This window comes from Exophiala xenobiotica, assembly GCF_000835505.1.
Source record: "Exophiala xenobiotica strain CBS 118157 unplaced genomic scaffold supercont1.4, whole genome shotgun sequence".
In the NCBI taxonomy this organism is placed as follows: Eukaryota; Fungi; Ascomycota; class Eurotiomycetes; order Chaetothyriales; family Herpotrichiellaceae; genus Exophiala; species Exophiala xenobiotica.
The window spans coordinates 529,946-545,890 of record NW_013562491.1 but is presented as its reverse complement, the minus strand read 5'-3'; the positions used below and the strand labels follow the sequence as shown (position 1 = coordinate 545,890).

Here is a 15,945-nt window from a genome sequence, read left to right as displayed (position 1 = left end):
GGTCACCAATAGGACGCTCGGACGCTTTACACAGTACTTTCTCAGTGGTTCTCTTAACCATCCTTCCCCCACACATGCACCCAGACATGTTCGCCTGCCGAACGGCAACGGCCACCGTGCACTACCACACTACCACAACTACCACGTCTGGCCACACCAGCACTGAACAAGCCAACCCAGCCTACGAGTACCACAGGACCCTAGGTAGGTATTGTTCCCCATCATTCCACTGCCTGCACCCAGTCTCCACCGCCCATCCGAAACTCTGCCACACGACACAAGATCAACCAACCGGCTGCTGAAAAACTTTCCTTCCATCGACCTCGGCGGTTCGATACTTGTATCCGTCTGTCACCCCCTTCGCCTGGTCCCGAGATCTTATTTGCCAAGTCTACCTTTCCCAAGTGCTGGCACCTCTCTTGACTTTGACTTTTTCCACCTGCTGCGAGGCTGCTTCAAATACCAAACCTCTCCCACCCCAGGCCGACCCATCCGCGTGTAATTTTTATGTTCGTCTAGACACGCTCCAGCCGGCCATTTGCTCTAGGCATGAGGCCTGTCAACACCACCAGCAGTTTATCTCCGCCACCCACCTCGTCTACAGGTATTCCTGCCAGCAGTGCTGGTGCTGCATCCATACCCATATCACGCGCCAATAACCCAGCATGGGACAAACCAGAGAGAGCACGCACCAGCCACGCCTGTGAACCGTGTCGTGAGCGCAAGACAAAATGCGATGGTTCTCGTCCAGCCTGTCGCCGATGTCTTCACACCGGCACGACCTGTTATTACGGCTACGGGAAAGGTTGGAGGAAGCGCAAGTCAGTGACTTGCTCCATCTCACGTTACCTGGTCGCGTCTGACATCGTGCCACTGCAGAACCGCAGAAGATCTCACGGCTACCAGCCGCCGTTTGGCACGGTACGAGAGCCTTCTAAGTGAAATCATGCCCATGGTTTCTCCCGAGGTTCGAATTTTGATCGAAGAGGCACGCGACAACGTGAGTTCTTGGTTCACGTGCTGATGTAGCCGACTAACTTACGTTTTGGATCAGGATACTTCTAATGGATCAGAAACGAACGAGACAGAGTACACGCTCGGTCCACCACGACTCGAATCAAGTATGTCTGGAGGTCCAGGAGGCCGCATCATTCTGCCTCTCCCCGTGCCCAGCCCCCATGTTCCTGGTGTCTCACGGTCATCGACCTCCTCGAGTACCTTTGAACCAGTTGGTCCACCGCCGCCTACGCTCTCCACAGCAAGTTCGCAGACTTCTCAACGTCTGTCGCCGGATGCGGTTCAGTTGACTCGATTGCCATCCATTACTGCTGATGGCATCTTGATTGAAGAGGAACGAACAGACCTTTCACCACCAAAGGCACTAGGCGCTATTGATGTCGGCGTGATGCCTGGGTTAGAACGTCTAGCACCTCTACCTACTTCTCCAAGTCAATCGTCCCACGGAGGTTGGTCAAACGAGCCACACACGGAGCATTTTCCAGCTGACAGTCGGAGAAGAGACCACGATGCTGCACCAGTTCTCCCCTGGTTGAAGACCTACGAAGCTACACCTGTTCCCAACTGACCCCCAGGGCTTTCTCTCTTTGATCGGACGTTGACTCCGCTACGACGTCGTTCAATTGTGCATCAGAAGCACATTATGATTGAAATATTGATGACGATGTTTCACACCTCAGGACAGGCTTCGACCACTGCGGATGTGTGAGTCGAGCCATGAGAACAAGGCCTCGATCATTGCCGATTCACTGCACCACATCGCACCGTATTGGAGATGATCATCGCACTGCAAGCGAGATACGGATATTTGTCACGGCTGATTTTCTCCGAGGCAGCGTCCACAGCGTCTTCTGGAGAATGGGATGCAGCAATGCCATGATCACAACACCGATTCTGCTTCTGTCGACGGATGGGATTTTGCCCGTACCCCTGTCGGTAATGATCTCGATCAACAGTCGAGACACTGTCTGGGATTCTCCTGCGCACCGCCCAAAAGAGCGGGCAGAAATCGGAGGCTAGAAAAATGCAAGAGGTTCAGTGGTTGTTTTGCTGCATTTGTGGGCATTTGGGCCTAGGCTTACACCAACTGTCCGTGGTCTGTCATCGGAACAGCAGCGCCGCCGCTACTCCGCCTCGGCCATTTTGGGCCCTGCGATTGGCTCGATCGGCTCGAATTACTCTTGCACTGCCCGTCGGAGAAATCGGATTCTTATTCCGCCTTCAACCTAGCACTGACTGGCACTCCACGTCATCCTTGCACCTGAGCATTTCACGATCGATCGTTCGGGCGGGTGAAAAGGGTGTCGAGACTCGACAGACGGAAAAGGCCTTGGACCAGCATTATTATTTTCTACCGCTTGGACGGGGATTGAATATCCAACCATGTGCCAGTGACTGTGCAGATCGTGCAGGCGGCATATAGACTGACCTTTCCGGGATCAACGATGACAGTATTTGGGCTTCTGCAGGGCCCGGTACTCCTGCCTACGCCGGGGGTCCAAGGCAGCAGAAGGAAATATGAAACATGATCGTCGATCTTGCGGACACTTTACATTACACTAAAAACTTGGTCTGGGATTTGTTCCCCGTTGAAGTTTTCCCCAAATTTTCCTACGAGCAAATCTTATGGACCAGTCTTGCTGTCTCATTCGCTAATACTCGTCAGAGTGGTTATGGGCAGTACTCCGAGTACTAGTACGAGGATAAAGTCCACTTAATACACATGCCACTGAGCTTGGTCGCGACGATCTTATTGAAAAGCGTACCTAGTTAAAGCATATAGGACAGATATTTAGAGAACTACGGGTTGATATTTCCGTCGTAATAGAAGGACATCGCCTTCCTGATCGGGTCGTGGAGGGGGCCTGGGAGAGGGAGGAAGCCTGCAGCTCGTTTGGATAATCCCCAGTCAATGAGAGGGCCAGAAAAGACTTATATCCATGTAGAAGACTTGGGTCTAGAATTGCGGAAATGGGTCTCTCCAGTCTTGAGTCGGCGAAAAAGGCTCGTTGCGAACGAACGAACGAACGAACGAACGATAGTAAACTGAGTGGTCTGATCTCGTGCTCACTGCTCGTAGAGGCACACATCCAGTTCATATCATATCATACGAGTACCATACCATATCATATCTGATTGTCGTATTAAGAGTACTACGTACACTCACCAGCCGGGGAATCGAGATCGAGATCAAGATCGAGGTTGGGGTCGGGATTGGGTGTACTATATATTGATGATGACGCTTTTATGGTTGCGGTTGCGGGTAGGGCTATGGTTACTATCTGGTGTCTTGTAATTGTGATAGTGATGCCACTGTATTCTTATACATCTTGTACTGGCGTGTTCTTGCTTGATGGTTCATTTCTGTCTTTGTCACTGTCATGATTGGTTTAGGGGTTCATAGAATGGGCTCGTCCTGGGTCGTGTAAGTCATGTGTGTGTAAGATGTGTACGAGAAAGGATGAGAAGAGAGGAGCGCGTAGGATGCAGGTGGAAAACATTCACAGGAGGTGTGGCTCCGCGGGTTGATGCTGGTCCTTCCATGTTCTTCTATCGAGGGCAGACTGCATTTAGACTAACAAGGCGATGAGCCAGAGTCGGCAAGGTCGAGGCCGGGAGATGGAGCAGTCAGGTGTGAGGGAGGGACACAAGAAGGATCTGAACAATGTATGTGAAGATGGTTGACTCGGTGTATCATTAAGGTCTTCTTCATCTTATGTAGTACGCTCATGGCGTCACAGGGATTGCTTGGATAGCATCAACGATCGTCCTCTCTTGGTATCTTTGGCTTAGTTGCTGAACTATATTCGGAGAAGAGCTGTTAGCAAGTTGTCTATCTTTTGCGTGGCAGACAAACAAGATACACGGAGAAAAGTGAACAGGTTCATCAAAGTGCGGAGGGTTGGACTAGGCGGTTGTTGCGTTTCTCACTGCTGATGTCGACCTTGAGAATACTCGTGCAATGGGTTGGATGGAAGGAAGCATCGGAGCTGTGGGTTTGCCAGTCCTCTTTGCTAGCATGCACCCTCACAAGCAGGAAATCTGGCACCGCGCACATCTTGTGACTCCGAATGTTGTTCCGCCTCGCAGTTGCAATGTCGGTGTATTGCCAGAGGACTTTCCCGTGACTGAAATGTATGGGATCGCGCTCTTGACGTACCTTGTCAGGCACATTCTTGCCAGTGGCCTTCTCAAACATGTCTCGAGCCTTATCGGTGACCTTCTCGTTCGTGCTGCGTTGCTTTGCTGGGTCGACCTTGCCTACACACCAGGTTGTTAGCATCCGTCGGTGATCTGCGATCTTGATGTGGTTTCCTGCCACCCCCCGGCCGCAGGTGTATCGGAGGCACTACGTAATCCGCCATCGGAAACGACTCGTGGGGGGGTCAGGAGTTTCGAAGGCGTCAATGGCTCCACCGTACGTACCTTGGCCGAATCTCTTCTCAGCAGCGTCGAGGCCTAGCAGAATACAGTGTGAGTCCCGGTCTGTGACGCATTGTAGAATATTGGAGTCAGTCCGTACCCTTGTCGAGGTAGTCCTCCTGCTGGCCGGCTGGTTGTCCCTGGTTGTTCATGTTGATAAACGGAATGAGTCTGTCGTTGAAAAAGTGATGTGTAATCCTGTAGTGGGATAGAGGTATATCGAGAGATATCGGGCTGCGAAAGGGTCAAGGAGCAACCTATATACCCACGAAACCCTCACATGCGTCCGATAGAGTTGTGCTTTGAACAGGGCACGTATGCCATCATCGCCAGGTTCTGCACGCCCTGTTGCTTGTTGGTTCATTGGCGTACTACAAACTACATCATAGTGAAAAGCGTGAGGACATTCCATTGGAGAGCCCGTGCAGCTAAGCAAGGGGACACGGCATGCTGATTCGAGCCCAAATCATGGTACTGGGGCCTGTCGCGGCCTGTGCATACTCGTAACATCTTGTTTGTAGGCTAGATATTCGTAACCCCTCCGACGTCATCTTTCACAATCGAGCGCCTGAAGTCTCGGGAGTCGGGGCAGTTGTCCCCGGAAAATCCAGGGGCCGAAGCTCAAGTCAAGCTTCATGATCACGTGACTTAGCCTTGGCAAAAAGGCCAGACTCAGCTAGTACATCACACGTGATCACAGTACTATCACGAAGGTACTAATGCGTATCTAGGTCTCTGATTTCGGCACCGTAGGTACAGGGGATCTTGGGTGATCGGAATGGCGCAAAGATGCCCGAGGCTTTCGCTTGGCTTTAAAGTTCTCAAGTAAGGGGTTTTCGTGCCATCTACTATTGTCTGAGCTGTTCTCGTGCTTGAATCGCCTGGGAAGAAGCATCAGTTGGAGTATTGAAAACCTCTCAACAGGTGCATTTTTGGACCTGGGGCAATGGGACGGCTAAGGAGTCCAAGAACCAGGGAGGTTAGTATCTCCATGATCTATGGTGACACCATAATCTCCATATCTCACGTACTACCCCACGCGGAGGTCCTTGCCATGGGTGATCATGTTCAGGAGTAAATTATAGGTCTTCTCAAGATTGTCTCGACAGCTTCTGTTTGCAAGAACGGAAGTTTCAGTTCAGTCAAGTCCTATGTCCTAAATGTTCACAAATTGTGTCTGCATCGCTGGGCTGGAGGTACTGATGGTCCCCAGGTCTTGGCGCCGAGCCTTCGACTGCACTCATCGGTTTTGGCCGCATTTTTCGGCCTCTTCAATTTCACCTCTACATTTCTACGACGCTGATACCTCTCAAATTACCAGCTAGCTAGCTAGATCGAGCATTGTACTTGCCTGCCCTTGGACAGAGTTGTCATTGCCAAACGGAGAAACAAAAACACGGCCACCAAGCAAAGATTCAGACCCAAGCCCGCTCAGCTTGGCGCTGTTGTTGATGTTTTCCCTTCCAGATCCGACAATCGACCTCCACTGGAGCGACTATCATGGAGGTAGGATATGACGAAGCGTGATCCCTATCGTTTGGATCCAGCTTGTTCTTACAGTTTTCTTTAGCCATCCATGAGATATTCGCTTCCAATGCCAAGCGCTTTCCGGACAGGGAGTGTGTAGTTGAGACCAAAGGGTCGCGGACTGTGCAGCGCAGTTTCACATATCGCCAGATTCATGAGAGCTCCAATCAATTGGCACATCACTTCCTGGCTCATGGGTGCGAAGTGGGAGATGTGGTCATGATATATGCTTACAGAGGGCGAGTGCTTCTGTTGCTTTCCACTCTCTATTTTCGATCGCTGACGCCAACGTAGGGTTGACCTGGTCGTTGCCTATATGGGTGCTCTTAAGGCAGGTGCAACTGTCAGCGTGCTGGACCCCCAGTACCCTCCAGAGCGCCAGAAAATCCTCTTGGACGTTGCACGCCCTAGATTCCTAGTCTGCATTCAGAGGGCCAATGCGGAGTTCGGCAAGCCTTCTGATATCGTCATGGACTTCGTGGCGAGCAATCTGAGCATCAAGACGACTGTTCCATCCCTAGAGCTTCTCGACAATGGGGAGCTCAGGGGTGGCAATGTGAACGGCGAAGATTGTCTCCAGCCCAATACCTCTGACATCTCTGGTGTCTTGGTCGGCCCTGATTCTATTCCCACACTGAGTTTTACCAGCGGATCTGAGGGCAGGCCGAAAGGTGTTCAGGGACGCCATTTTTCTTTGACATATTATTTCCCTTGGATGGCGCAGAGATTTGGTCTTTCGGAAGCGGATAAATTCACCATGCTGTCCGGCATTGCTCATGACCCCATTCAAGTAAGTCATTGATCTATCTGACTAGCTCCATTGTCATTCGTGCGGAAAATCTGACAGGCAATAAAAAGCGGGATATTTTCACCCCGCTCTTCTTAGGCGCCAAATTGGTTATCCCTCCTGCCGATGCTATCACCTACGAACTGCTTGCGGAATGGATGAAAGAGCATAGCGTGACGGTGACGCACCTGACTCCCGCCATGGGCCAAATTCTGGTTGGCGGCGCCACAGCTCAATTCCCGTCCCTCCGGAATGCCTTTTTCGTCGGCGATCTCCTGACTAAGAAAGATTGCAGAAAGCTGCGCGACCTTGCACCCAACGTCACTGTTATAAACCTCTATGGGTCGACCGAGTCGCAGCGTGCTGTGTCTTTCTTCGAGGTGCCAAGCAAAGCTCGCGACCCTGCCTTTCTGGAAACTTTGCCAGATATCATTCCGGTGGGCCAAGGAATGCTGGATGTCCAACTCTTGGTCGTCGATCGCGACGACAAGACAAAGCTCTGCGGGATAGGGGAGCAAGGGGAGCTCTTCCTTCGAGCAGGGGGACTCGCAGAAGGATACCTTGGGGACGACGAGAAGACAGCGGAACTCAACAAGTCTAAGTTTCTGACCAACTGGTTTGTTGATCCCGCCAAATGGATGAAGCAGTACGAGCAACAGAATGCTACGGGAGCCCATGAGGCATGGAGAAAACTTTACAAGGGACCGCGAGATCGCATATATCGAACTGGTGATCTTGGTCGAATCCGTCCTGACGGAAGTGTTGAGTGCACAGGCCGTGTTGATTTGCAAGTGAAGATTCGTGGCTTTCGGATTGAGCTAGGCGAGATTGATGTAAACCTGTCACAGCATCCATTCGTGCGCGAAAATGTCACCACAGTTCGAAGAGACAAGAACGAGGAGCAAACCCTTGTCACCTATTTTGTACCCGAGACAAAACGCTGGTTTCAATATATCCAGCAGCAAGAAGGTGGGAAAGCGGTCGACCCAGACTTGGGAGACGAGTCGATGTCCAGCATGTTGAGACGGTTCAAGTCACTGTCGGATGATTGCAAGGAGTTTCTCGCGACCAAGCTCCCCAAATATGCCGTCCCCAGCATCTTGATCCCTCTAGCTCGGATGCCCTTAAGTACGTATTCGGCACCACCCTAACAAGCAGATTGAAGACTCTTGACTGACAGACGACCCCCAGACCCGAATGGCAAGATTGACAAGCCTGCACTTCCCTTCCCCGACCCGTCGGATCTAGCTCTCATGTCTAGGAGGAGAAGTTCAGCCACGGTTGAAAATATGACCGAAACTCAGACTCGACTAGCTAAGATATGGGCTTCGATCCTGCCCAACCACACTGCACGAATGTTCGTACCGAATTCCAACTTCTTCGAGGAAGGCGGCCACTCAATCCTTGCACAACAGCTGTTTTTCCACCTGAGGAGAGAATGGAAAGACATCAACTTACCAGTGAGTGTGATATTCCAGTCCCAGACGCTCCAGGCCCTTGCCGCAGAAATCGATCGCGCACAAGACCCCATCGGTCTTCGCCTCGACACAATGCCTCTTCCTGCAGATGGGATCGTCGAGGATGAGGCGTATGCGGCAGATGCGAGGGATCTTGTGCGCCAACTTCCCCAGGCTGTGGATGGGCCACCAATAGAATTGGACTATTCAAGCACGTCTCCCACTGTGTTCCTTACCGGCGCCACCGGCTTCCTAGGCTCATACATCCTACACGAACTTCTTGAGGGCCGTACCAAGGCGCGTGTGATAGCACATGTGCGAGCTAAGGACGCAGCAGCAGGCCTCGCTCGACTCGAGACCATAACAAAGGCCTATGGGCTCTGGTCCCCAAGTTGGACACAGACCTCTAGGCTTAAGGTCGTGGTTGGGGATATCTCTAAAGCCCATTTGGGTCTGTCCCAGGAGATCTGGGATCGCCTTGCCGATGAAGTCGACGTCGTAATCCACAACGGTGCCCAGGTAAATTGGATGCTTCCGTATTCAAGCTTGCGGGCGGCCAACGTGCTAAGCACAATGGCTTGCATCAGCCTCTGCACCACCAAAAAGCCCAAGAGATTAACATTCATCAGCTCCACCTCAACACTGGACAACGAATACTATATCCAGCTCACCCGTAAGGCTGGAGCTGTTGTGCTAGAGGCGGACGATTTGGAAGGCGGTCGCAAGGGTCTGGGCACTGGGTATGGACAGTCCAAATGGTCAAGCGAGTTTCTCGTGCGCGAGGCTGGACGGCGTGGTCTAGTAGGCGCGATCGTTCGCCCGGGGTACATCACGGGGGATCCGCAATCTGGCACCTCGGTGACTGACGACTTTTTGGTTCGACTGTGGAAAGGATGCTTGCAGGTCGGCGCGCGGCCGGACATTGCCAACACGTTAAACGCCGTCCCCGTCACGCAGGTCAGTCGCATTGTTGTTGCCGCGGCCTTCCATCTTCCTGCTGCTCTCGGGCAGTCCCTCGGCGTTGCTCAGGTGACCAGCCATCCGCGCCTGACGTTGAACGACTGGATAGGTGCTCTGGAGTTATACGGGTACCGCGTGCCGATGGTGTCGTACCAGGACTGGTGCATGAGGGTCAAGGAATACGTCAGTAATGACGACTCCAACACGGAGGAGTTTGCGTTGCTCCCACTGTTCCACTTCGTGGTGGGAGACTTGCCTGCGGATACGGTTGCTCCTGAGCTGGACGATGCAAATGCCGCAGCCGCACTGAGTCAGTACAATGTCAAGCAAGGAGACTCGGCGAGCCAAAAAGATCCCTTGGCAGCCAATTCGATAGGTGTGCAGACTCTGGGCATGTACCTGGCGTACCTCGTTGCCGTGAACTTCCAACCTGCGCCGCCCTCGACGGGCGAGTTCAAGTTGCCGATTCTGGACGAAGCGCGGGTCCGGGAATTGGCCGCAGGCCACTTCGGTGGCAGGTCTGCAAGGCCGTGAACGACGGAGCACAACAAAGACGGCGTCATAGGTTGATATGCCCCGCCCGAGAAAAAAGTCCAGGACGACGAAGGCAACGACAATGATAACAGGTGGTCACCTGCACGCGAGACTGTCCATAGGGAACCTATCTGGCTGCCACTTTCTCGTGCTGCAAGCGCGGCATCAAGTCGACGATGCCTCCTTGGATCAACAAATCAATGCAACAGATCCTGGGGGCTCTAAGTCGGGATCATGCTACCCATTGAGGCGACCGCTGTGCAGACCTCTAAAGTTGATCAAATTTGGTGTTTTGAATAAAGGGGAAGATCAAAGCTCAACGGCGGCTGCGGAGCACTGAGGGAGTTCCCTCAGGGGCAGCAGGCGAGCGAAGGGTGAGTAAAGCGGCGAGCGGCCAGTCACGAGGGGAAGTGCGACGACAGCTCTTTCGCATGGATACTATCAAAGTACATAGTACTACTGTGTATGCAAGCCACAGCCACAAAAGATCGAAACACAAGGTGCCGGGAGTTGCAGAACGAGGAGAACAACTTTCGGATGGGCAAGAAGCCGAAGCTCTTGCCAAGCATGCCAAGCATAATTCCACGTGATTTCCGGCTTGGCATTGCCTCGCCTTTGACTCCCTGAAACAGTCCAACAGCTTCACCATTTTCCGGCTCTTACTTCTCCGACTGAGACATGTCCTTCCCGAGGTCATCAAGAGACAACGGGTCGTCTCATGCCCTACTGCGTCCATGCTGGATATCCGGATCGGGGATGAGGCCGCTGTCCTTTCGGCTAGGCGTCAAAGGGCTGTCTTTAAACGGCATCTTCTTTACCCCCAGAAACCCATCCTCACCTCCTTGCTGGTCGCTTGTAGATTGCACCCGTCAGGAAGAAGCAACCCCGGGTTCCATTCTCTGTCATCTCGCAGATCCAAAGCCTCACTCGGCCCGCCAGATCTAACCAGCCACACGTCAAAGCCTTGTTCGCCTACCGACGCTGTTCTCCCTCTTGCCCTAGCACACGCCAATCTGGTCCGGATCTCCCGTCTCCCGCAGCTTTGCAAGCTCCTGCTGTTCTTGGTGTTCGTCTCTGACACCTTAGCATATGGGACGTTGAAACATGGATCTCTACCTTCCTGTATCAAGATTTGTAGTAGGTCAACATCTGGGAATGGGCCAGATTTACTAGACTTCGGATCTTTGCACTTCCATGGGTCTTGGCCTTCCTCCTTGTGAGTATATATCACCATGAAGTCGATCTCTCAATTGTCACTCCACACCACAAGCAGCTTCATTCCTTTTGCAAGACTTTTGACAAGTCTCTTCCAATCTTTCCAAGGCTTTTGATAAGTCTGTCTTTCAGTTCTCTGACTTGTGCCGGACACTCTCATTTACCAACTTGACTGGATCAATCTTCTCTACAACTTTCTCTTCTAAAACAAACCCAAACAAACCCACAATCAAAATGAAGGTCTCTACGCTCTCAGCTTTGAGCACTCTTTTCGCCGGCTTGACGTTGGCTGCTCCTGTCGACATTGCCAAACGAGGCTCGCGATTCTCGGAAGTCGACATCACCATCCTGCAATTCGCGTTGACTGTATGTGTGAAGTCCAGCCTCACTGATGTGTACCCCCCCGTTAACAGTTTCTTTTTAGCTCGAACACCTCGAGAACACCTTCTATCAAGAAGCTTTCAGGACCTTCCAACTGCAGGACTTCATCGATGCCGGCTTCAGTGAGGAGTTCGTCATCAACCTTCAATTCATCGCCTCTGATGAATCCACTCATGTCTCGGTTCTTCAATCTGCCATCTCATCTGCTGGTGTTGCCCCAGTTCAACCTTGCCAGTACAGCTTCCCAGTCACCGATGTCGCCAGCTTTGTGACTTTGTCTGCTGTCCTCGAGAGCATCGGCACCAGCGCCTACCTTGGTGCGGCTGGCTTCGTCGGCTCGAAAGACATTCTCACCATCGCCGCAAGTATTATGGCCACCGAGGGATTGCACACCTCCCTCCAAAGAAGCTCACTCGGTGCCATTGGAGCTCCCGACCCCTTCTTCACTCCGCTCGATGCCAACGCCGTCTTCACGCTCGCGGCACAGTTTATTGTCTCCTGCCCGTCTTCCAACGCGGCCTTGCCATTCACGTCCTTCCCCAGTCTTACGGTGGATGCCCAGCAATGCTTCAATGAAGCGGGCAGTTTCGGTGCCTCTCAAGTCCAGGAGGCTGTCTCAGCCACTGACACCACCAGCGCCGACTATGCCACCATAACCTGGGCTGATAGCACTGACACCGCCGTCTCCGACATTGCCGACGTCACTACCACCGTTGATACCGCCACAGAGAGTGCGACCGACGCCGCCGCTGCCGTTTCCACCACAACCGATGCCGCTGCTTCAGCGACTGAATCCACCGAGGTGGCCGCCGCGACCACAGCGCCTGCTAGACTCCGTGTCCGCCAGGATGCCAACAGCACCGATGCTACCAGCTCTGTTGACGTCAATGCCACCACTACCGCTGACGCAGCCGTCGCCACCGATTCTGCTGTCTCTGCAGCCAGCTCCGAATCCAGCTCTGCCTCTAGCTGCTCTCCCATTACTGCCGGCTCCATGATCAACCTGACTCCAGACTTCTCTTCATCTCGTCACGACTTTAGCCGAGTCACTGAGATCTTCGTCACCTTTGTGGAAGGACTCAACATCATTTCCATCGCCGTCCAGATTAACCAGGGCATCATTGGTGGCGGTGGAATGAGCGTCCAGGTCCCATCAGGCATTGGCGGACAGGTCTTCATCTTCATCACCATCATCGACATCTCCGGCCGGTCGCTCAGCGACTCTGATGTCCTCTTTGGCCCCGCTATCCTGGAGGGTAAGCCCCCACTAACCAAACTTTTTGAGTTTAACCTTTGCTGACCCGGCTTCACAGTTTCCCCTTCTCTACCATCGCTCGGGTTCTAGGAGCTCCACGCATTCAGACAGAACTACGTTTTTGCTTCACGGCGTTTTGTGGCCTGACTTGAAGGACTTCACGTGTAGAGCAACGTGTCATCCCCTGTTGGGCAGGGGAACGAAGGGTGCAAGAACAATCTTGTACACCCCATTGCTACTTGAATTCATCTGTGCGAAGTTTATGGGGCAGGGTTTCTAACTTTCAGGACTCTCCTTCACGCCAGTCATGTCTAACCTTTTTGTGTTTTGTCTATTTGTGGAGAAGAGAAAGCCTGTGGGCTCAGATACCCGAAATGCACAGAGAGAGGAATGCCGGCCGCCTATGCGCCGGCAAGAACGGGAGGTGGGAAAAGCCTTGTCAATAGAACAGAACGTACCATGAGATACCGCCGCAAGTGAATATTGAAAGATCATGGACAATTGATGGTTCGCTCCTCTCCTGCCGAACCGAACCGTGAGCCCAAGTTCCAGGAGGCGCGTAGTCGGAGATACAAGGCGCTCCGACAACATTCTCCTCAGCAACCGAATCCTTTTTGGATGGCCCTTGTGAGGTCTCGGTTTCGAGATTTGCAATAGTATATGTACTAAGGTACGGAGTAGTGGAGCAGGTGTTGTGAGGAATTGTAAAATTGAGACGCGCTGGGGTTTCATGGAGATTTCGCTTGTTCCTACGAAGGGCCCGGTCATGGATCAGACAAGCCGAAGTCATCAGCATTTTGTACCATAGTATGGCAACTGGAACATGCGCGGGAAGAGAGACTGATCGATCGAAGACTCACTGCACCTTACATAGTAGGTAGTAAGTGCCACTATAGGTGTCTGGCGTCAAGGGACGGTCCGGGGAGAAAAGTCGCAGTCCGGAGACAGTCATGTCACGTGCCGCGTTCAACAATCGAGCCTTAGATTCATCGCTCCTCTGATTGGTTCAAGGATCCATGTCTTGTAGTGGTCCCTCAATACCCCTCGCACCTCGCACCTCGTCCACATCGGCTCAAGACACCGATCAAAGGCGTTGTTGAATGCGGGGGAAGATGGAAGATTCTGTCTACAAATCCACGAGTAATAAAGAGTAATGATCGCCTTGACCTTGAAAGCATACTAAATACTGATTTCTGAGTTCTGTTCGACTTGCCCTCGGCCAGAAGAAGAACAACTTCTAACCTCCAAGCGTTGAAGGGAAAAGGCACCCCAGCTTGAAATTTCCCTTTGCCTCGATCAGGATTATCCCATCCACTGCAAGTACGTACTAGTAACCTTTGGCAAAGATGGACAAGAAAGGAGGCTTCCAAGAACCCCGATACCTGGAGTTTGTACGCTCTTCCGAAACCACGGGCGTCAATGGCAAACCCATGCTGAATCGCTACTCAACCCATCTCACACGCGAACATGACTTCCCCGGCGCCCAGGCGATGCTCTTCGGAGCCGGCGTGCCCGACCGACGGACAATGCAGACGGCACCACACGTCGGCGTGGCCAGCGTCTGGTGGGAGGGCAACCCGTGCAACATGCACCTTCTCGACCTAGGCAAGGAGGTCAAGAAAGCCCTGACCGCGCGCGGCATGTTGGCGTGGCAGTACAACACCATCGGCGTGAGCGATGCCATCACCATGGGCAACCAGGGGATGAGGTTCAGTCTACAGACGCGCGAAATCATCGCAGACTCCGTGGAGACGGTCACCTGCGCGCAGGCGCACGACGCCAACATCACGATCCCCGGCTGCGACAAGAACATGCCCGGCTGCATCATGGGCATGGCACGGCACAACCGGCCGAGTCTGATGATCTACGGCGGCACCATCGACAAGGGCTACTCGGAGACCCTGCGCAAACCCGTCAACGTGGTGACGTGCTACGAGGCCTTCGGTGCGTACCAGTACAACACGCTCAAACAGCCCGACGACGGAGGCGACACGTCCAAGACCAAAGACGAGATCCTCGACGACCTGGAGCGACATGCATGTCCTGGCGCTGGCGCCTGTGGGGGCATGTACACGGCCAACACCATGGCCACGGCCATTGAGACCATGGGCCTGTCGCTGCCCGGGTCGAGTTCGACGCCGGCGACGTCACCCGCCAAAATGCGAGAGTGCGCCAAAGCTGCCGACGCCATCAAAGTGTGCTTGGAACAGGACATCACGCCGGACAAACTCTTGACCAAAGCTGCCTTTGAAAACGCCCTCGTCATCACCATGGCCTTGGGAGGCAGCACGAACGCCGTCCTGCATTTCCTCGCCATGGCAGTCACGGCCGGCGTGGAACTCACTCTCGACGACTTCCAGCGTGTGAGCAACAAGATCCCCTTCATAGCCGACCTCGCCCCATCCGGCAAGTACCTGATGGCCGACCTGTACGAGATCGGCGGCGTGCCGAGTGTCCAAAAGCTGCTCATCGCCGCAGGATTGCTGGACGGTTCCATCCCGACGGTGACGGGCAAGACACTGGCCGAGAACGTCGCCAGCTGGCCCAGTCTGCCGAGCGACCAGGTCATGATTCGCAGCCTGGAAAATCCGATCAAGACGAGCGGCCACATCCAGATCCTCAAGGGCAATTTCGCTCCGGCCGGCGCGGTGGCCAAGATCACGGGCAAAGAAGGACTGCGCTTCCGCGGCAAGGCGAGATGTTTCGACAAGGAGGTGCAACTCAACGAAGCCTTGAACCGCGGCGAGATCCCCCGAGGAGAGAATTTGGTTCTCATCGTCAGGTACGAAGGTCCAAAGGGAGGGCCCGGCATGCCGGAGCAGCTCAAGGCCAGCGCGGCCATCATGGGTGCGAAGCTGACCAACATCGCCCTCGTGACGGACGGGAGATATTCTGGCGCTTCTCACGGCTTTATCGTGGGCCATGTGTGTCCTGAAGCCGCGGTTGGAGGGCCCATTGCTCTGGTCACGGATGGTGACGAGGTGACCATCGATGCGGAGACGAATACTATTTCGATGGATGTCAGCGAAGAGGAGATGGAGAAGCGGAGGAAAGCCTGGACACCACCGAGGATGGTGGTCACGAGGGGCGTGCTGGCGAAATATGCTGCTCTGGTCAGTGATGCCAGCCACGGCGCCGTCACTGACCTCTTTTGAATAAGCATGATGGACTCACAGGACACGTTGTAGAGAATAAACGCGTTATCTTCGAAACCATGGTCAGCGTCGTAGATAATGAACAAATCCTTCATCTTTGAAGCCACAACCCACATCGTAAACAATGAACAGAACTAGTATTTTTGAACCCTACGATCGGTGTCATCAGCAAGATAGAATCATTGTCGCTTGAAGTCACGGCCTACATCATCGGCATCGACAGGACCATGACCA

General features: G+C 53.3%; 5 protein-coding genes across 6 annotated transcripts; 4 read left to right on the top strand and 1 right to left on the bottom strand.

Annotated features, from left to right (window-relative positions):
• Positions 1-370: 370 nt before the first annotated feature.
• PV05_06369 (uncharacterized protein) lies at positions 371-3,328 on the top strand. Its single transcript, XM_013459100.1, has 3 exons — positions 371-821; positions 880-1,000; positions 1,055-3,328. The coding sequence occupies exons 1-3, from the start codon at positions 550-552 to the stop codon at positions 1,583-1,585; spliced, it is 924 nt and encodes a 307-aa protein (XP_013314554.1). The 5' UTR covers positions 371-549; the 3' UTR covers positions 1,586-3,328.
• A 576-nt stretch (positions 3,329-3,904) lies between these two features.
• Positions 3,905-4,592, bottom strand: PV05_06368 (uncharacterized protein; the record flags this gene model as incomplete). Its single annotated transcript, XM_013459099.1, has 3 exons — positions 3,905-4,278; positions 4,444-4,476; positions 4,541-4,592. The coding sequence occupies 3 exons, from the start codon at positions 4,590-4,592 to the stop codon at positions 3,905-3,907; spliced, it is 459 nt and encodes a 152-aa protein (XP_013314553.1).
• A 1,145-nt stretch (positions 4,593-5,737) lies between these two features.
• On the top strand, positions 5,738-10,338 carry PV05_06367. 2 transcript variants are annotated; one of them, XM_013459098.1, is made up of 5 exons: positions 5,738-5,946; positions 6,011-6,206; positions 6,262-6,757; positions 6,826-7,882; positions 7,946-10,338. In XM_013459098.1, the coding sequence occupies exons 1-5, from the start codon at positions 5,892-5,894 to the stop codon at positions 9,703-9,705; spliced, it is 3,564 nt and encodes a 1,187-aa protein (XP_013314552.1). In that variant the 5' UTR covers positions 5,738-5,891; the 3' UTR covers positions 9,706-10,338. The 2 variants fall into 2 exon arrangements, with proteins under 2 accessions (XP_013314552.1, XP_013314551.1); XM_013459097.1 differs by having other exon boundaries at positions 5,738-6,206.
• Positions 10,339-10,382: 44 nt separating this feature from the next.
• PV05_06366 (uncharacterized protein) lies at positions 10,383-13,050 on the top strand. Its single transcript, XM_013459096.1, has 3 exons — positions 10,383-11,286; positions 11,345-12,557; positions 12,615-13,050. Exons 1-3 carry the CDS (start codon positions 11,155-11,157, stop codon positions 12,644-12,646), a joined length of 1,377 nt encoding a protein of 458 aa, XP_013314550.1. The 5' UTR covers positions 10,383-11,154; the 3' UTR covers positions 12,647-13,050.
• A 584-nt stretch (positions 13,051-13,634) lies between these two features.
• PV05_06365 (dihydroxy-acid dehydratase) lies at positions 13,635-15,793 on the top strand. The gene is made up of 2 exons (XM_013459095.1): positions 13,635-13,706; positions 13,755-15,793. The coding sequence occupies exon 2, from the start codon at positions 13,903-13,905 to the stop codon at positions 15,709-15,711; it is 1,809 nt and encodes a 602-aa protein (XP_013314549.1). The 5' UTR covers positions 13,635-13,706; positions 13,755-13,902; the 3' UTR covers positions 15,712-15,793.
• Positions 15,794-15,945: the final 152 nt, after the last annotated feature.